Raw genomic sequence first — 21371 nt, 5'->3', positions numbered from 1 at the left:
CCTGTGCTGAATCCACCTTACAAGAGTGACCCACTTTAAGAAATATTCCAGATGGGATTCTGTGACCACTTTATCTCCTGCATTCCTCCACACCTCCTTCCTCCTCTAATCCCAACCCCAAAACACCTCTTTTCTTCCTTCTCTTATCTCTCCTCTACTCTGCCCTCTTCTGCCGAGAGGCCCTAAGCCCAAACTGCATGTTGTGAAGAAAAAATTAATAATAACATCTGCAATTCAAACAGATGGAAATAACCACCTGGGGTGTGAGGTTTTACTGACATTAGGTTTCCTTTCAATCCCTCTCCTCTCCTCTCCTCTCCTCTCCTCTCCTCTCCTCTCCTCTCCTCTCCTCTCCTCTCCTCTCCTCTCCTCTCCTCTCCTCTCCTCTCCTCTCCTCTCCTCTCCTCTCCTCTCCTCTCCTCTCCTCTCCTCCCCAGTGTCTTTGTGAGGAGTGTGATGGGTGTGGTCGTTCCCTGGCAGAGTTAGGTGTAGCTGTGCAGGAGTTTGGGGAGCAGAACCCTCTGCTGTGTAAGCAGCTGGGCGATGCTCTAGCCAAACTGGCCGAGGTGCAGCGCCATACCACACAGCTGGCCCAGGACAGGGCCAACAGACTGAAGAAGGTGAGACAGAAACCATCACCTGGAACCAAAAATAACCTATATTGCATATTTCGACAAATGTACTCTACTGTAGTTCAAAAAGAATTGCAGTGCATTATTTATATTAGCAGCAATCTGAAGGATGTCTAGGTCTAGGAGTTGTGGAATAAAATAAAATGCATAGTGCATCCATCGTAGCTTAACATGATGCAGAAGAAGTATTTAAAATGTTAAGATTATTCACTTTACATGTACAGTACGGTAGGTTTTTATGAAGCCTAGCTGCATGCTCCTGTCTTGCACCTTGTACATTGCTCTGGATAAGCGTCTGCTAAATGCCAAGCAATTGCTTGCAGCCAGGATTGCTAATTTAGTGTCTGCTAAATTAATTAATGTTTTGAAAATGCATTGTTATAATTTTGTTCCTGTTATATATTGTACCGCTCCGTTCCTGTTCGAGCAGGCAGAGAGGCAGCTAGAAGAATATAAGGGGATGAGGGCATTTATCCTGGGCTGGACAGAGAAGGCAGAGGCCCTGGTCACTGGCAACATCATTTGGAGTTCTGCCTCCCAACTGCAGGAGCAAATCAGAACACACCAGGTGGGAATATATAATGAGTCTTTTTACCAAGGCATGTTTCTGTCCCTAGTACCCTCTAAATGTTAGTTAGAACCCATGCATCCAGAATATGGAGGCATGGGTTCAGGCAATCTAATTAAATGTAATTTCAAGTAAGTATTTAAGTCACATTTAAGAATGTGGTTGTGGTTGAAAATAATTCTAGATTTCTATTCCGATATTGAAATTTGTATACAATCTCATGCTATCTCTAGGGACTCTGACGTGGACTGGTCTTAGTTAGTATAATACACACCAGTAATTTCCTTATACAAACTCTGATTCCTCTTGGCCTGTCGTTTGTGTTCCCATGGCAACAGGCGTTGCTGCGGGAGTGTCGGGGTCTCCACGGCGACCTGGAGGCCATGGGTGAGAGGGAGGGGCAACTGGGGGAGGTGCTTCAGACGGAGGGGTGGAGCCAACAGGTGAAGCACCTGAGCAGACGCACGGAGGAGCTGCAGCAAAATGCTAAGACGCGCCTCCAGAGTCTGCAGGACGCAGCTAAGGTAACGGATACATACATCCTGGGTTGTGTGCAGGGCAAGCATGACAGGGGAATGCACGCTGTGAAATGTATAATAGCCTTTAACTGTCTCCATCACTGATCCCTTTGCAAACATCAATGATCTCTCTGTACACCAGTGCTATAAGAGCCATCTGTTCTGTTTAGGTTAGTGAGACCAAACCAACCTCATTAACGTGACTGCTCTTTAGGAAGTCTGGTTAACAGTCCAATTAATTGCAGCACAGCGGGAGGTACCCATTGCCTTGGAGTGGGGAGTGGGTCACATGTTGCAGAGATGTAATGCCACAGTGCCCTCTTATGGTACTCACCTAGTATTGCATTTACTTCCTTTATTATAGTATTAACTGCAGTACTTGTGTTTATTGGAGCGGTATGACAGCTTTAGTACCAATAACTCAGAGTGCCACTAATACCACTAACCACTAATTAGACATTATAAAATGTTATTCAGAGGTGCTAAGGTCTTAAAGCTAGAATAAATCGTGATAAACCATGATGTTTAAGTACAAACAAGTGCAGGAAAGTTCACCTTTCGGTCATCTGACCACCTTACAAATCTGTAAAACCTTTAATCTAACTAGGAGAGTAATACAATAAGAAAACACATTGTCTTATTTTGCCCCTGGATGTATCTATGCACATTCGTAACATTGTGTGGGTCTTCACTTCTATATCACAAATGAGGTTTTATGGTTACCACATATCTGATTAATACAGTTCATGCCAGAATGTTTAGATCAGAACAACCTTGAGCCTAGAACTGGAAACTATTACGTCAACCTGGCATGCTTTTCCTTAACTGACCACTTACTTTGTCACCTTTTTATTTGCTCTTTTGTGGGGTAAAAACAATTTTCCCGGTACAGGTAACCACACACAAGTAAAGTAAAGGCGTCTTTACTCTTCAGGCAGATTTACTTTGACTGTGTCGTGAATCACAATTCCTTGTATATGTCTGCATAGTATTACGTTAGCATGGCTGTAGCTCGACCCCTCCAACACTCTCATGCTTTGATAAGTCATGTCCCACATGTACCTGTACAGGACATGCTGCGTCTGGAGGCCGAGGTGAAGAGTCTTCATGCTTCTCTGGACCAGGTTCAGGTCACTCTGGCCTCTCCTGACCTGAATAGACTGAGCCTCAGGGAGCAGCTCACACACAGACAGGTACACACACACACACACACACACACACACACACACACACACACACACACACACACACACACACACACACACACACACACACACACACACACACACACACACACACACACACACGCACACACTTTAAAACTATCTTCTTATGCACTGCAGAGTCATTATAACTTCATTCTTTACATCTCCCATCATGTCTCCTGAAGCGTCTGCTGGTGGAGATGGAGGGTTTCAAACAGCAGGTGGCAGCAGTTCAACAGTGTCAGAGCGCCCTCCGGCTGCCAGAGGAGGTATTGGCCAGCCTGTCTATCTGCCGCACAGCCCAGGCCTTGCAGCAGGAGGCCAGCCAACTACAGCATACCACCATTCAGCAGTGCAACATTTTACAGGTAGGGGGTGCCATTCAGCAGTGCAACATTTTACAGGTAGGGGTGAGCATAGATATTAAAGATGCCTCATTGGCCGCTGCAGTTCGTTGGAGCCATATGTGTGCAAGAGGGGGCGGAACAAGGGGCCAGCTAGGCACTCCAATGTTGAAGCGCTGGGCCCTAGTGGTAAGCGGAAGGACTGCAGGCGGACCCGTGGATTCTTGACGAGGAAACCCCGTGCAACCGAGCGCTCAATGTTAAAGCCCAGCTGCACTTCCGCATTTGGGCACCAAAATTTGGTGCCCAAATGCTGAATCAGCGAAAAAATGCGGAAATAGACGGTACTTCCGGCAGCCTTCCGGGTGCTTCAAAACGCCACTGAGCAACTTCCACTGACATGAATAGCGGAGGGGGCGGAGCTTCGCGCCAGTTTAGTCTCTATCCTTTTAATACTCTATGGGGCGGAAGTGTGCAGGAAGAGGCACACTCTGGCATCGCTGCCCAAGTGATGTCACCCATGCGACTGCTCCATGTCTCTCGCTGCCACTCAAGTGACTACTGGCCAATCACAGCGCGTCTTTCACGGGACTTACGTTATGCTCGCGGAAGCTTGACAATCTTCCGCTCATGCTTCCGCTATCTCGGGAAAATGTTGCCCCCTCTCAAGAACACATGCCCCAGAGCCAGAAGAGGCCTTTATATGTCTATGGGGGTGAGCCTCACATTCATAGTAGCGTAGCAGCTGCAGTAATATTTATGTACTGTACATTAAAAATACATAAAAAAAACAAGACGTAAAAACAGGGTAGATCAGAGACTAATAATAATAATAATAATACCTGAAATTCATATAGTGCTTTTCTAAGTACTCAAAGTCGCTTTACATACTGTACTGTATGTGTGTGTGGGCTGCGGGGAAGGAAAACGGCTTTATCAGCAAAAATTAATGAATGCATTTAATCAAACTCACTAGGCTTGAGGGGTGTGTGTGTGTGTGTGTGTGTGTGTGTGTGTGTGTGTGTGTGTGTGTGTGTGTGTGTGTGTGTGTGTGTGTGTGTGTGTGTGTGTGTGTGTGTGTGTGTGTGTGTGTGTGTGTGTGTGTGTGTGTGTGTGTGTGTGTGTGTGTGTGTGTGCTTGTGTGCGTGTGCGTGCGTGCGTGCGTGCGCGCAGGTAAATGTGTACTTTATTACTTGGGGAAACTCCTTTGCATTTGACCCATCCTTAGAGAAAGCAGAGCAGTGCCTAGGGACCAACTCCAACTGTAATGCCAGTAACTTGGTCAAGGGCACTGGAGAGAGTATAGTATGTATGGTATGTCTTTTGGTGTGGCAGGAAAACCAATGCAAACGCTGGACCTTCTTGTCGTAAGGCCACAGTGCTAACCTCTGCCACACCCTGCCAACCACTTCACCAACTGCGCTGTGTGTGTGTGTGTGTGTGTGTGTGTGTGTGTGTGTGTGTGTGTGTGTGTGTGTGTGTGTGTGTGTGTGTGTGTGTGTGTGTGTGTGTGTGTGTGTGTGTGTGTGTGTGTGTGTGTGTGTGTGTGTGTGTGTGTGTGCGTGCAGACATAAGAGTGCAAGGAACGCATGACATCCACATTGATCTTTAGCATATGTGCACCATTTACACCTAGTTGCCCAGCATATGCTCTTAACAGTTGCGCTGTGATATACAGTATATAGTCATCTGTATGTCATTTGATGCATTGACGATTACATTTTTACTTGCTCCTGGAACAGATGCTCGATGCTCTGCTATGTGGTGAATGTTGCGTTCACAACAGGCCCTTCCAGGAATGGCAGGGTTCGCTGTCACAGCAGAGAAATATCCTCTTATCTTCTCTAGTCCAGTGCTGACTGTTCTTCTAAGCTCATTTTGATGTGTGAAGATTAGTTAGTATTTAACGGGGAGTAGCAGACATTCACCTTAAGCATCTATCTTATCCATCTTATCCATGCCACTGTTGTTGTGGAGGTTTGAATCAATGGTTTGAGGTTTGAATCAATGTGTTACTGTGTACATGTAATGTATACAGCATACCAGATACTGGTTCAATGTCATATTTACTTGCGCAAGCAGAACGTGCAAATACTGCGATCGGCTGGGTATGTATGTATGTATGTATGTATGTATGTATTTACAGTATGTCAGGGTATGTAATGTGTGTCGGTCGGTGTCCTCTCTTGTTTAAGACGGTAGTTACTAGTTACCATTAGTTATGTTACCTTCATGTTACCATCAACAGCCAATAAGGGACCACCATTCTTGGTGACGTAACGAAGTATGTTTCAAGTTTTCTATAAGGTCAATAACGGTTATAAAGGATTTAGAACATCAGTTGTATTAGACATTATAGTTAGTAGCACTCAAAGTAGAGAGGATTTACAGAGGATTTAGACCAGCAGTTGTACCAGACAGTAGACACTACACTGTACTTCAAAGTAGCTTTATAGGGACTCTATAGGGACTCAGACAGCAGAGAGCTCTAGGACTCTGAGCAGCAGTCAAATAACCAATAAATAGTAGCGTGCAGATCTCAACCAATAAAAGCGTTTGGGGCCCACGAAACCTCGCTCAAATAGAGACTCTGAGAGTGAAAATAGGACGGGTGGACGACGTCGCTGCACGGCGCGTTGTCGCTTGCGTTACGTCATAAGACAGTCTCATTGAAAAACACGTATTATATTATGAGATTTCATCGTTGGGATGTTACACTGAGAAGTCCTGTGAATTGTAGATGAAGACTAATGCACCCAGTATTATACTGTATTTTCCTCGCTTTTGAATATGAGGAAGATGTGCAACATGGGGCATTGTCATAATGGCTTTAGGATGTAGCCTCAATATTTCTACGTTGCGCTCCCCAGGAGGCAGTGGTGCAGTATGAGCAGTACGAACAGGAGGTGAGGAACCTCCAGAGGTTGATAGAGGAAGCCCACCGTATTATTCAGGACCGCCCGGTCTCCACCAGCAACATACAAGAACTTCAGGCCCAGATTCACCACCATGAGGTGAGAACACACGCACCCACATGCCTACATACACATGCACAGACATACTCACACACACGAGATGAAACACCGGAGAGGTAAGGGTCTAGAGACGGTCAAACAGGTCTAGACGGATTAGCTGCTCACACACACACACACACACACACACACACACACACACACACGGACAGACTGACACGAGCAAAATCATAGTCAAGTCATACAGTACACCTTTGGCCACTCGGCCTAGCAGACAAAACAAGTATTTAAAAAAAGGAAATACAATAAAATATGTACGTAATCTTATATAGCAGTGCATTAAAGGAAGTGGCAATGCATGTTTTCATTCACTGAGTTTGATGTGTCCCTGACAACTGTGTCAGTGGGACTGTGGGACAACATTGTGTCAACATGTGGAAAGCAAATAGAAACTGATGACAGCGTGTAATGACGAGTCGTTCCCAACCGTTCTGCACAGTTTATACACATACCTGCTTTATATACTGTAGATTCATATCACAAAAATGATCAGTACATACTACATAGCATTTCAATCACTGTCTGACAATCATGTTCTGTATTTTCAATTGCCCCAAAGTTACTCCATTTAATATCCCTGAAGATTATTATGCAATTAATGTTTTAAATTGATTTTATAATGGGGTCACCTACTTCAACATCAAAGAGCCCAGAGAGAGAGAGAGAGAGAGAGAGGTTGTGGCACAAGAAAAAAAATATTCTTATTTATTATATTGTGCAATACCATAAAAAAGAAGTGGCATTTATTAATGCATTTAGTTCCATAATGTGTCTGTTTTCCATTTGAAGTTAATAAGACATTACTAATCAGTATTTCCATCGCAAAATTATAATTACTAGTCCTTACCCGTTGTGAGATATTTGCCCCCCCCCCTTGTGGCCGTGAAGGGTACTGCGCCCGGGTGCGTTTGTAATTGACTAATACATTAATTTATAATCATTAATGTGTCAAATCGAAAAAAGGGCTTCGTTACGCCCTCCATATGCATATGGTCAATGCCTGTGTGAAAAGTGATTGGAGTGATTGGTGCAGGCAGTAAGGAGTTACGGCACTGTTTCTGACAGACACACGGACACACAGACATTCGGTTAATTATAGTATGATGATGATGATGATATGATTATTACTACTGATATTTTGATTTGACTCCTCTCTAATGGTACTGTGAGCCACGCAGCGTCATGCAGTACACCAACCATCATAAATGACTTTAACTCCTCTACTGGCCCCGCATACAAACATTCAAACATTCTCCCCTCATCTGATGGTGCATGCTGATACATTCTGCACAGGGATACCATTTCAGTTGGATAATGTTGCAGCAGTTGTTAGACACAGTGGACTGCAGTACCGATGCAGATATCAAGACTCATGCTTGGTGCAGCATTTTCACTGTGCTGAGTGTGTGTTTAAAGACCCCCTGCAGACTGTGTAGTGAGAGAGAGAATCCAAGAGAAACATGGGGGAGAAAATAAACTGCAGAATTACATTTTTAACATGATATTCATATATCTATCTGATATTTGTGTATATATATATATATATATATATTATCACATAGTAATTATTCTGAGTTTTCATGTTCTGTGCATGCTTTATATTGCAATCTGTGTAGATTGCCGATTGGTTGGCCATATCAGTGAGTTAATATTTGAGTTTGGTCTCCAAGCTGAGCACTGGCCAGTTAGTCACCTGACCTGATTACCAGCCATCTGCGGGACAGAGGGAGGGAGGAGGGGTAGAGAGGCTGCTAGGGGAGGAGCCTGGCCATAACAAGGCTGTTATTTGAGCCTCCCTCTGTCATTCTTCTCTCTCTCAAACACACCCTCTCTCCTTGCAGCGCTCTCTCTCTTTTGTTGAGAGGAATCTGCCTCAGGGATTGGTGGAGCAAGGAAGTGGAAGGCAGTGAGATCACTTCCTGTTTTCCTCGCCCTTTGTAGAAGACTGTAGTTTTTGAACTATTTCAGGGGTCTCTGTGTCTTTCAACCAAACATCCTGTCGGTGGAGCTTTCCGCCGCCGCTTTGAGTCACCCGCCTCTTGGCTGCTCTGATTGGCTTAGAGATCCCAGAGAGAGTCTGTCTGTGTGTGTGTGTGTGTGTGTGTGTATATGTGTGTGTCACAGAGGCTGAGGCACTGCTTTTCTCTCTCACTCTCTCTCTCACCACACACATACTATGAGTCGAGACTGAGAGCGAGAGGCAGAGAAGAGAAGGAGAAAATGCTTCTGTTCCACTTTACTCCTCGGGTGCCGGCTCTTTTCCACCAGGCTGTCCACTGTGTTCAACGCTGAACCACCCCATCTAAACAACAACCTCCCCCTCCTCATCCCCAGCCCGTTTTCCAGGGGGGGGATCTTATTCAGCCGGTGAAGCTATAGGATTCTTTTCTATTGTGGACTGACTCACTGAGATTGACCCTGGAGAGAGAGGTGGGGGCCGTGTTGGAGTTCGGTGCTCGGTCGGTGGCCATCTACTCATTATTATCTGCGTGGTGGGGGGTGGGTGGTGGTGTTGCCGGATATGTTTTGACAGGAGCTGGCCCAGAAGATCCGCGGCTACCAGGATCAGATCGCCTCGCTGCACTCCAAGTGCAAGATGCTGACGGTGAAGGCCAAGCACGCCACCATGCTGCTGACGGTCAGCGAGGTGGACGGTCTGTCGGACGGCATGGAGGACCTGAGCGACGACGAGTTGCCCGGTGTCGTGGCCGGGGGAGCCTCTGCCAAGCAGCTGCCTGCGCACCCCTCCGTGGTCATGGTGAGTGCTGACCGGCTGCCCTTAAACACCCACAGTGCTGTGTGTCTGTACTACCGTGTGTGTGTGTGCGTGTGTGCGTGTGTGTGTTTGTGTTATTCAGCAACTAGCATTATCCACATTTCACCGATATCCACTGTGTGTCTGTGTCTTATACAGTAGTACTGCTAGAGAAACCCAAGCTGCTTCTGTTTCTCTCTCCCTGTCTTACATTACCGTTCCCTGCCGGCTGCCTCTTTGCTGTGTGGCTCTGCACTGATGGCTGCTGACAGTGTTTCCTATGTCGGTGTGCTGTGTGCCACACTGTGTTTGTTTCATATCAACCTGAATCTGTCTGCCGGCTGCCCCTGTCATCCTTTGCTTGATCATCTTCCGGTTCTCAAGAGTTTCCACAGATGTCTCTCATCATACTCTCTCTCGCTCTCTCTCTCTCTCCCTACCTCTTTCTCTCTCGCTCTATCACTCTCTCTCCTCTAACTTTGATGTAATTTGCTGTTGTCTTCTATGCTCTTGTTGATGCCGTTTGTGGTGTGTGTGTGTGTGTGTGTGTGTGTGTGTGTGTGTGTGTGTGTGTGTGTGTGTGTGTGTGTGTGTGTGTGTGTGTGTGTGTGTGTGTGTGTGTGTGTGTGTGTGTGTGTGTGTGTGTGTGTGTGTGTGTGTGTGTGTGTGTGTGTGTGTGTGTGTGCGTGCGTGCGTGTTACACATGAATAGTTTGTTTGGGTATGAATTGGCTCCAGACTGCTGCCATCCTTGACTCATGATCGTTGCGCATAGTTAGCATTGTCCCATTCTCTTAGCCACATAACTGCAACGCCGGTGTCTGTTTGGTTTGGGTCTGATTTCACTGCCTGCGCAGAGCTATTAAGATTCCCACACACACACTGGTTTGCCCACGTAGCCCCGTTGCCTTGCATTGCATCATGAAGCGCGGGAATAAAAAGAGTTTCCAGACCGAAGTTAACAAGGTCCTATAAGTCAGTCCGCCAAGTTCCACTACAACCGCCAAAAAGCAGCCCGGTAGACGACGACGTTGGCTTGCATTCCAGTTCTGCCTCTCTACCGAGGCATGCCGTAAACTGGTGCTGCTTCAGCTGCTGCTGCACTGCAATCCTCCCCGTCTGGGTCTGTCTTAACTGTGTTATGTTGTTGTCTCTGACCTGTGTTTTGGCTTGGCCCTTGATCTTCCTGGACTGCCTTTACACTCCCTTCTGTGTGTAGTTTGGCTTTGTTTGATGTCATGCCAAACTGGTTGCTGTCTGCTGGATGAGGCAGCACTATTCCAGTTGCAAGACGCTTGTTGTACACACGGCATGCTTGCGTGTGTGTGTGTTATAACGTTCTGCCACTGACCGTTTCTTTCCTCTGATGCATCCTGTAATTCCCCAATGGATTCCAGCACTCTCCGTTAGCTAGTGTAGATCAATGAAATACATTAGGATGCTGTCTTGAATGCTATTCACTGCACTAGCCTGGTGGTGGTTTATGCCAGTAATGTGATCCTTTGGGTCTCTGTTATTTTATTACTCTCTGAATTACTCAGAAAAAGTGCTGACTCTGCAGCGTCCTGAAGCTATGCCCCCTTACTAATGATTATACCTCTTTCTCTATCTGTCGTCTCTTCTCTTCTCTTCTCTTCTCTTCTCTTCTCTTCTCTTCTCTTCTCTTCTCTTCTCTTCTCTTCTCTTCTCTTCTCTTCTCTTCTCTTCTCTTCTCTTCTCTTCTCTTCTCTTCTCTTCTCTTCTCTTCTCTTCTCCTCTTACTTCCCCCGTCCTGCTTCTCTTGGTGTACGTTTGTGGTGTATGTGTTTGTATGTGGTCAGATGACCGCGGGCCGCTGCCACACGCTGCTCTCCCCTGTGACGGAGGAGTCAGGGGAGGAGGGCACCAACAGTGAGGTCTCCTCTCCCCCTGCCTGTCGCTCCCCCTCTCCTGGGGCTAACCCTGATACTCTTAACCAGGTATTGCAACTCACCCACCCTCCGACACCTCAGCACCCTCCCATCTTTAAACCGCCGACCACAACAAACCATCTCCAAAGAGTTTGCATTTGCATGTTTGCCTTTTAGAAATTCAGCCGACGTCCTTGAGAGTGATTGTGTATGATGGCTGCATGAGCTTAAATTAACGCATTCAACTTAAATTCCTCGATCGGCAACATTATGAACAAACCACCACATCCAGATGCCTCTGCAGTCTACACTACTACACCCAGCACCATCTGCTCCCCACCCGTCTGCTCGTAGCACCACCTAGCTCACCCATAACCACTGCTGCTATAACACTCCTCTACCACACCCACGTTGGATGAGCAGCTGGACGGTTTCTGTGTTGCATCTGCCTGCTGCCTTATCAGGTCATCTGTGCAGCTGTACCTTCATTTGTTTTACTCCCTTGATCTTTCGCTGTGTGGGTAACAGTGCGATGCTGGTAGCATGGCAAGTTAGCGCAAAATGCTTTTTCTTTGCTTTTGGTCTGTGACCTAGACAGCCTTGACAGATGGATATTATTAGTAGAAGTGAGTAGGGGGACAGCACTGCAGGGAACTGAGTCATGATGATGATTTCATGGTGAAATGCCTGTTCTTCTCATGTGATGTGTCAATGATTCGGTGCTGATGTAGACTGTAGAGAGAAGACCAACACAGTATGGTTAGACGCAAAGTTAATAGGAGTTGGAGACAGACAGAAGGAAAGTATTATGAAAGATTGAGATAGGGTGACAGAGGGAAAGAGAGAGAGAGAGAGAGAGAGAGAGCGATAGGACAGGTAAAATAATGACCCATTTAGCCGACTGCTAGTGGGAACATCCCACAGAGGATCAAGACAAACTCAGCACATACTGTAGCTATCAGTACCTCTCACTGCTCTTAATTTGAAGATGTACATTTGTTTTGTAAAAAATATGGACATTTAGGGGGAACATGACACGATTTCAGGACACTTTATAGCAATTACACGGCCATTCAGTGGATAGTTGTAAACAGACCCCTCTCCCTAGCCAAAGTTGCTTCCACACAGAACTCAGAAACAAGCGGGTGTTGTAAGTGCCAGTATGTCAGACATGAAGGAATTGGTTCTGTTTAAGGTGCAACATGTGACATAGGACAACATGAAGACACTGTGACACATGATAATTCTGTAACACTTTAGACAAACCACAATGTGCAAATGATGACATCATAGCTTTCAATGGCAGTAAGTCAGTATTCTGCACAATAATCATGAAAGAAACATCCAATCCGTTCATACAGACAAACAGATAAACAGACACAGCAAGACTCTCAGCAGCTGTCTTCTTATCTTACATAATTGCAGGGTCGAGCCAGCCTGAGTCGTGCGCCCCTCCAGGAGCTGTATGACCCGTCTATGGAAAGCAGCGCTGCAAACCTGGATGACCTGCAGAGGTCCTGGGAAACACTAAAGAATGTGGTACGTCACCTGGGCACAGATCAACCTGCTGAAGTGAAGCTGAATATCTAACTGCTACGCTGCAGTCAGTGTTTACTTTATATAGAAATACTCCACCAGTGCACCAGAAACCGAAATGTCCCTCAACAACAAAACATACCAGGATGGGAATATATATATAATTTATATAGTAAGGACATAACTGTATAAGAACAGCTGTGAGATCCCCTATGGGTTCATTTCCACTCTCAGCGTTAAATGAAAGGATCATACTGTTGGTCTGGCATGTGCAGCTTATGGCACTGTGCAACTCTCTGTACTTAACATTACTGCCAACCATTCTCCAAATCAGACCGTGGTTTGTTGCTGTAGTGTAGCTATTTGAGGATGACGATATTTTCCATAAATTTCAGTATAGTACTATTACAACTTCCAGGCAAGTTAGTAATAATATTATTGCTTGAGGTAGGTATTTCAACTTACAGATTCATTTGAAAGTCTAGCTGAAAAAAAATGTCTAGACTAGACCAGTATGGTCCTTTAACACTGCTGCACATCGGATTTTACTCCCACTTCCTACCCTTTCATCAGCACTCTCTCACACTGTCTGTCTGTCTGTCTGTCTCACTCTTGCTGCACTCCCACCTCAGATCAGTGAGAAGCAGAAGAGCCTGTATGAAGCTCTGGAGCGACAGCAGCACTACCAGGAGTCCCTCCAGTCCGTCTCCACCAAGATGGAGTCCATCGAGGGAGCGCTGAACGAGAGTCTAGATCCCAACAAGAGCCCCGAGAGCCAGATGGCTGCACACCAGGTGAGAGAGGGGAGGAGGGCAGACAGCAGGCCAGGAGGTATTTGGGAAGTGAGGATTTGTCTGTATTTGTGTTTGAGAGAGAGAGAAAAAGAAGAGTGAGTGTGAGTGTGAGCGTGTGCATGTGTGTGTGTGTGTGTGTCTGTGTCTGTGTCTGTGTGTGTGTGTGGCGAGTTCACATGAGGACAAGGGAAGCAGTAACAATAGACTAATAGGCTGAATAGTAGAGAACAGAAATGGAGTTGAGCCATGCGGTAAAGACAAAGATATATCCTCGACTCTCTGTGCTCAGTGAAAACACAGAGAATGATGAATTCAAGGGTTTTCATTTCAAGACGCTGCAGCGCTGTTCGCTGTTGCTATTCCAACTTCACTGCAACTAGCAGTCCCAGTTGTACAGTCCCCGTTTGACAACAGTGAGATGAGCAATTTCAGTCACTTTTTGGTTTAGTCTCCGAAGCCCCATCCTTCCTCATGCCACAAATCTTCCCTTCCTGTCTTCCACATATTTCAATCTCCTCGTTTTCCCGCAATCCAGGCTCTGATGGATGAGATCCTGATGCTGCAGGACGAGATCACTGAGCTCCAGATATGTTTCTCAGAGGAGCTACTGGGCGACGGCCTAGACAGCGACAGCGAGGGAGACCCTGGGGACCAGTTGGCTCTACAGTCCACGCTCACCGTGCTGGGAGAGAGAATGGCCACCATTCGCATGAAGGCCTCCGGGAAACGCCAGCTACTGGAGGTACTGGACTGGAGTTAAATGAACACTCCATATTATATTGTGTGGAATGACCCCTTTTATCAGCCTCCATTCAATATTATCCCTCTAATAGCTCATGTCTGTCATGTTCTGGTGTTTAGGAGAGACTGAGCGAACAGCTGGAGGAGCAGCGTCAGGAACAGGCGCTGCAGCGTTACCACAGTGAAGCCGAGGAACTGGACCATTGGTTGCTGAGCGCTCGTGCCACGCTATGCGCCGCCCTCCAGCCCCAAAGCGATGACATGGATATGGAAGAGCAACTCATAGACTGCCAGGTGAGACTGATGGTGTCACTGGTGATGTCATCAAACTGAGACTGGCGCTTACAGCGGGCCGAAGGGTTTGAGATTTTGTTTGGTTTGTTGAGGGGGAAACTGTTGTGGCAAAGCTGTACCCACTGGATGTTATTGTTTCCACGGTAGACAAAAGTGTAACAGTATGCCTTTGCTATCAGTCGATCCTGTAGCAAAGATAGCAGATCCAGTTATGCTAGAGCCTCTGTCAGTGTGTCACATGTCAAAATGATTGTGGCATGTAAAATCTGTGGCATACAGTAGTGTTCGATTTGTATCAGGGTTCCAGAAATAGTGCCTGGCTGTTCTCTTTGCATGTTTCTTCAATGTCAGACAAGCTCATACTCTCTGGCTATGTTCAAACTGGTTGCTCAAGTCAGATTTTTGAATCAGATTGGTATGTAATATTTATAAAGTCTGAACAGCACATTGAGACAGATTTTTGCAGATTTGAACCACATTCCTACGTATGGTGGTTTGAAATGCAATTCAAATCTGATTCATAAAGATGTCTCGCAGTCATTTATGCTTCATCATACAACTGTGTCGTTCACTGTAGATCTGCTATTTCCGACCAGAGAATAAGTTAAGCATCACTCATATGTTGTTACATTGTACCACAGCCAACAATGCAGATAGCTTGACAATGTCCAATCTGGGAACCCATTGGCAAAACAAAGGACAAACAGCGCCTTCTGAGTCAACGGTCTGTCTCGAGAGACTAGGCACTGTCTGAAAACACTAAATGGATCTGAATTAATCACTTACAGTGTGGACAAATTTGATAAACAAATGGGTTTTGCCTGCAGTCCGAACAAAGCCTTTTACTCTCAGTTGATGTCTGCTCCATGAATAGATCCTTTATATGCTTGTTGGCTTTCATCCAGACATGAACAAAAAAGTATCAAAGTCAAGAGGACCCTCGCCACCCAGTAGCATTCAGCTTCTATCCATGAATGAGTTAAACTGAGCATTGTGTTTTGGATTGGGTGTTAGGATTGGGATTATCTTCCCCTTCTTCTCAGCTTTAGGGTGTCCTACTGGGTCCCCAACATTCCTCCAGCAAGCCCAGCCCCATCGTCTGCTTACCCTGTTACCATGATGCTCTCACCTTAAAACTGATTGATTTGACTGGTATCTTTGGGGAAGTGGAAGTGGTGATTGATCTCGGCCCAGGTTTTGTTTAATTGTTATAGATTTAGTTTACTTTTGTCTGTAAAAGGGAGGCTAAGTAATTTGTATCACATGTGGCACAGCGCCTCCTGGGAAAGGAGAGAATAATACAAAGGGCAGTTTGTTTAAGTTTAGGTAGTTAGTAATCGCACTTACTCCATTTTAAACCTATTCAGGATGGGAAGCCCTTTTAGCGTTCTTGTTGCTATGTACAGTATATTAGTAGCATAACATTTTTGTAATTTTTGAAGTAATATTAGCTTTTTTCAGAAAACGAATTCCTAAATTGGTTAAAAAGAAACCTTGAACTTAGCAACCCCTATCATGTAATATATGTGTCTTCCTATAATGATGTTAGATCTATGGCTCAGACAGAAGAGCTCTTTTAGGTGGGTGTGTATATACAGTAGCAGCTGGGAGACAGTAAGCTGATTAGAGCTCACATATGGCTACTGCGGCGCTCAGGTCTAAAAGGCCCAGACCATGTACAGTAAAGAGATGCTGTCTGCATAACAATACACAGATTAATGGACTGTGTACAGTATACAGCCACTGTAAGGAGCAAAGAGCATATACTTAGTATGAAGGACAGAAGACAGACAATAGAGACGGGAGGAAGGGAAATGGTTTCGTCGGTACGGTAACTGTTGTATAATAATCACGGTATTACTCTCAAGGCCACTTCAATCATACTAATGTGTCTCAAGCGCCTCATTCCTAACCGCATCACTGTCGTGGCAATAATAACGGAAAAAAAATAGCACATTTTGCGTGTGATGTGGCTTAATCTTTTATATAAAGTACATCAGAGATCTCTGATTGTCTGGTTACATAAGACCAACCCATCAAGACGTCGTTTCATCACGGGATAAAGGTGATTACTCTTTGTATTGACTTGCAGTGACCCTTCCCTCTAGGATATAAGCGGACTTGCATCATGCTAGGAAAATTCCCCCAAAGCATAAAGTTTTACCCTTTTTTTTACTGATATGATCATTCCATAGATTTAAATTCAGCTGTCACATTAGTCACTAGTGAAACATTAGTTACTGTAGGTAGTCTTTGTGACTTTCATAGTTACATTACTTGCATACAGTAGATCTTTCTCTTGCTATCCTATTCCTAATCCAAAATCGAGGTCAACTACTGTACATTTACAATTGCTTAATTGTAAATCATGCAGGAAACTTGTTTGGGGGCATCTGCATTCGTTTCTCCACACATTTATTCAGGTTTTTCCTTTATGGTTCATGTTCACAGAAAGCATTTTTTGAGCGGATTTGTGCTTTGGATATAATCACTCTCACACAGCATTTATTGATGCCCGCAACATTGGAACCTATTTGAACCTATCATCTGCGTTGTTCGCACAAGCAGCTTAGCTGAAACAACCATAAAGATGGCCTTCTCATGGTTGTGGTAACGATTCAACACCAGGCCATAAATTACCTGAGACACAATCGGGAGGATCAAAAATGACCAGCGCTCCTCTCCAAAACTATTGTCTGCTTGAGGAGCCCATTGGCGCTGCGCCACAATTACGTTGGGTGCCGAGAGCACTGAAGCACTGGGAAGAGAAGCGCACCAGCATGTCTTTACCATCTAAATGATTATTTGAGAGAATTCCACATGCACCCACATTTTTGTCCACACATCTTTGTCCACACAGAGGAATGTGAGAAAGCATTACTAAGTCTGTGTAATAAACGCTTCAGAAGCGGAGAGAGAGAGAGAGAGAGAGAGAGAGAGAGAGAGAGAGAGAGAGAGAGAGAGAGAGATAGAGCAGGAGAGATTTTACTGTGTGGTAGTAAATGAGTCCTCCACCCTCCCTCCAGCCGCCTGAATAGCATTGAATGGAAGGAGAAGGCGGTGTATGAGGAGTGAAGACACTTTACATTGTGGTGGGAGAGTGACGACCACTTTTCTCTCCTTCTGGGCCTTGTATGCCCTTTTAAGGAGGAGCTGCAAATCCCTAATCCTCGCTTTTTCCACCTTGCACACAATTGTTCTCACATTTCACCCGTGGAATAGGAGGGTCGCTTTTGTTATAGGAAGCAATGATTTGTTGCTTCTCAACAGAATCAGTTTGAATGCACTGATGAGGATTTGGAGAGAGGGGGGGGGAAAGAATATATGCAAATCAAGGAAAGTGAGTAAAAGAGAAAAGAGGGGTAAACACTGAGTGTGGTAGTAGTAAAAGAGCGTGTGCGTGTGTGAGGTACATTCTGGAAACAAGTCAATGAAAGCCTGGTGCATTATGCTGAGGTAGATGCCTGCCAACTACCGGAACAGTGCCTGTCATTCATTTATACGTGCAGCCAATAAGAGCTCTTTGAGTAGAAGAAAGGACTGTTCTAGTGAGCAGGCTGTCAGCGCCCATCATGTACTGTTACTGTAGCAGAGATAGCAGATCCAGTTCTGCTGGAGAGCTTCCTTTAATGAGTCACACTGTTGAAACACAGGGAGCGACAGTTTGGTGACGTTGGAGTCGATATTCCAACAATGCCAGGCTGTTTTCAACGAGTCACCCATGCAGGGTTTTAGCTTAGTTATGAGTGGACCTGTCTATGGGCAGGTCACTGTGTGGCAGTATGATAATGATTCCAGGGCCAGTTGACTTTCTAAATTCAGATCAACTTTAAGCTTTCAACGCAGCATACACACACAGTGATGATGATGACTGTACCTGAGCTCGCCCGCCTCTTCCTGCCGTTTCAGAACATGCTGTTTGAGATCGAGCGGAAGGTGGCGTCGCTGTCGGAGCTCTCCATTCACAGCGAGAGCCTGCTGTTGGAGGGCCGCGCTGGCAGTGGCACCAAGGGGGAGGCGGAGCAGCTCACCATGAAGCTGCAGTCCCTCAAAGACAGCCTGCTGGAGCTGCAGCGCATGCTGCAGGACAAACAGGTGGACATACAGGTGAGATGTACTGTACGGATGTTGGTACATCCCAGGATTGACCATCAATGGTAAATGGTGCATTTATTTAGCGCCTTTATACATACAGTAGATTGTGCATTGCATTCACCCGTTCACACACCGATGGCGGAGGAAACCATGCAAGGCACCAACCTGCACATCGGGAGCAATTACGGGTTCAGCGTCTTGCTCAAGGACACGTCGACACTAACTCTCACTCTAACCATTGGGGATCATCGTCAGTCTCTCTCTCTCCTTCACCCTAGTCAAAACATCCTATAGGATTTTCTACATTTCTAATAGGATTGCGAAAATCCCACGTTCCAATAGAGTTATATAGGATTCTATTGGAACTATTGGAAATAGAATAGAATGCAATTCCTATGATATACTGTAGTGTAGTATAGGTCTGGGTAGCTCAGTAGATAGAGCTCTCACCTTTTGACCACATAAGAAATATTGCTATAAATAAATCCTATTAGAAATTGGAACTAATCCTATTTGATTTTCTTTTAGAGCAATCCTATTGGATTTTATTTGACTAGGGCACTCCGGTCTATGTTCTTCCCCAGTCCTGTTCTGTCCTCTCTTCTGTTCATCATACCTATTTTCACCCCCCCTTCCATTTAGCTCATGTTCCTTTCTCCCTCTGTCCCTGTCTAACGCAGTTCTGTTCTGTCGTGCTGCATTGCAGTATGTTGTTATGCTGTATCTTCATCAATGGTAGTATTGTGGAAATGCCAAAGGTCATGACGGCCTCCTTCATAAAGGTCCCCTGTTTTCCATCCACTGACCACAGAACAACAGGGGCCTGTATTTTTCACAATGGGCCTCAGACACAGACAAAAGGATGCTACCTCGTCCCCTGACACTAAACACATTGGAACAGGTGTTGTTTCTGATGACACAGCATTTTCTAGTTACTGTAGTAATGATTTGAATGAAACATACAAACAAGTGTTTTTTGTGTTTCATCAGGGGTGTTACAGTACCACATGATCAGATGTTACAAATATTATAAATTATACATATATGTTTTAGGTCCACAAAAACAATATTGTCCCTAGAGAAGGTATCTTGGCTGGAATTGTATAAATGGCAATTGGCTTGATGATATCAAATGGCATATTACCCTACTCTAAATCTGTCATCACACATTTCTGCCACCCGTGATGTCTCTCCATCCATCTTCATCCAGGGATCGTTACAGGAGCAGGAGGACAGTGAGCCGGACTCGTCCCTGTCCCAGAGTCCCAACGTCCAGGACTGGCTGTCTCAGGCTCGCTCCACACGCACACAGCAGCACCATGACAACCTGCTTCGACAGAGGGTGAGAGGCAGTGGTCTTTTTATATGTTAGACCCCACAGAAAACATGTTTTACTCTTATGTACCTGTACACAAGATAAAACACAACTTTGAACCTTGAACCAGAACTGTTGTAATAAACAATTAGTTTCCTTTTGATGGCCTGCGCTCTCAGATGAAATGAAAGATAACTGCATCTATTTCAAATAGCAAGTCCTAGCCTTTGTTGGAGTATCTAATGTTGATCTTTCTATTTCTCTATAGGAGCTAGAGGAGCAGGTGGCGGAACAGAGGAGGTTGTTACAGTCTGTAGCCAGTGTTGGAGAGGAGTTACTTAGCCAACAGACCACACCTAATGGAGACAGGTACTGCAGTTTGTCTTTCTCACTTCTTGACAAAAATGCAATTTTGTATGTGTGGTGCATGTTTATTTTCCTTTCATTTTCCTTTCTGTTAAATCCCAATTTGTAATGAGGCCCTTTCTCCCTTTATCCCTCCTGCTATCACTTAAGTTATTAGTGTGATGATCAGGTTTTGTTTTAAATAATCTTTGCAAGATGTCATTATTATAAGTATTATATTATGGTGAAATTTAAAGGGAGAACCCCTCCAGGGGGCATGATAGTTGTTCCCAGTGTGATAGCACATTATGTTCTTTCCTCACTGTCCTCATGTCATACATGTGTTTCCACAGTGAGATATCAGTCCCAGGAGGAGTGTTGCTGGAGGTGGACAGCATGTCCCCTCTGGACCAGCTGAGACAGAGGTGGGAGAACCTTAATAAAGACCAGAGCACCAAGTTGCAGCTGTCCCTCAACTCCCTGGAGCAAGACCAGCTCAGCCCGGTACAGATGACATGCAGCACAGTCTCTAACCCTCAACTCACTGTCGAAAATGTTTCAAAATAATGAAAATAGCTGATTGTAATCGTATACACTGTTTGACGGTCTCGTGTTTATGTTGTCAAATGTGTATACAGGTGCTCCATAGGTCTCGTTTATCCAGTCCAGGCATGGTTCTGAGGGGCGAGTCAGCGAGCCAGGATCCCCACTCTCCCAGGGTCCTGTTTGAGGGGTGCACCCAGACTCTAGAGAGAATAGCTCAAGAGGTACTGTACACCACAAACTCCCTCCGATCCCTCCACAACCTTTTTCTGAATATAACCTTTTCCCCCCCAGTATTTGTCATTATATGTAATGATTTTCAAATGTAGCTTTGGCATCTGATAGCATATTGATCGGATTGATGAGCAAAAAAGGATGAGCTCTGAAGAACATAATGAAATAACCAGTACAACTGGTACTGTTGCTTGTCCTCACAGACAGGACATAATGAAATAACCAGTACAACTGGTACTGTTGCTTGTCCTCACAGACGGGCGGCGGAGACTTCAAGGCAGTGGGATCACTGGAGGTGGTGGCGATGCAGGAGGACCTGTACGCTGCCGTGTCCTCTGCCTCCTCTTGGCTGGACGGTGCTGAGAACCAGCTTCTCTCTGGTCCCATTCTGCTGTCTGAGGACACAGAGACACAGCTTTATCACCTTGAGGTGAGAGACTGTACTGGACAATGTTGGTTCATCACACAGAAGTGTATAACCCATTTTGACCTGAGATCAGATTTAAAAAATGTCTTATACATCCTGACAGTT

General features: G+C 45.3%; 1 protein-coding gene across 1 annotated transcript in view; it reads left to right on the top strand.

The window, feature by feature from the left end:
- The window catches only part of syne1a (spectrin repeat containing, nuclear envelope 1a), a gene marked incomplete at its 5' end in the record, with an annotated part of 181085 nt that overhangs the window by 118485 nt on the left and 41229 nt on the right, over positions 1-21371 (top strand). The window contains 18 exons of the mRNA XM_083790017.1: positions 438-620; positions 1063-1200; positions 1539-1724; positions 2789-2911; positions 3109-3291; positions 6138-6281; positions 8833-9057; positions 10874-11011; positions 12368-12481; positions 13111-13272; positions 13808-14014; positions 14134-14307; positions 18217-18414; positions 19613-19744; positions 19986-20086; positions 20416-20566; positions 20701-20829; positions 21096-21269. Coding sequence (XP_083646143.1) covers positions 438-620; positions 1063-1200; positions 1539-1724; positions 2789-2911; positions 3109-3291; positions 6138-6281; positions 8833-9057; positions 10874-11011; positions 12368-12481; positions 13111-13272; positions 13808-14014; positions 14134-14307; positions 18217-18414; positions 19613-19744; positions 19986-20086; positions 20416-20566; positions 20701-20829; positions 21096-21269 — 2862 coding nt within the window. The remainder of the gene's footprint in view (positions 1-437; positions 621-1062; positions 1201-1538; positions 1725-2788; positions 2912-3108; positions 3292-6137; positions 6282-8832; positions 9058-10873; positions 11012-12367; positions 12482-13110; positions 13273-13807; positions 14015-14133; positions 14308-18216; positions 18415-19612; positions 19745-19985; positions 20087-20415; positions 20567-20700; positions 20830-21095; positions 21270-21371) is intronic.

Source organism: Protomyctophum parallelum (genome assembly GCF_964188405.1).
Source record: "Protomyctophum parallelum genome assembly, chromosome: 19".
Classification (NCBI taxonomy): domain Eukaryota; kingdom Metazoa; phylum Chordata; class Actinopteri; order Myctophiformes; family Myctophidae; genus Protomyctophum; species Protomyctophum parallelum.
Note: the sequence above shows the minus strand (reverse complement) of the source record. Positions and strands in the feature narration are given on the sequence as shown.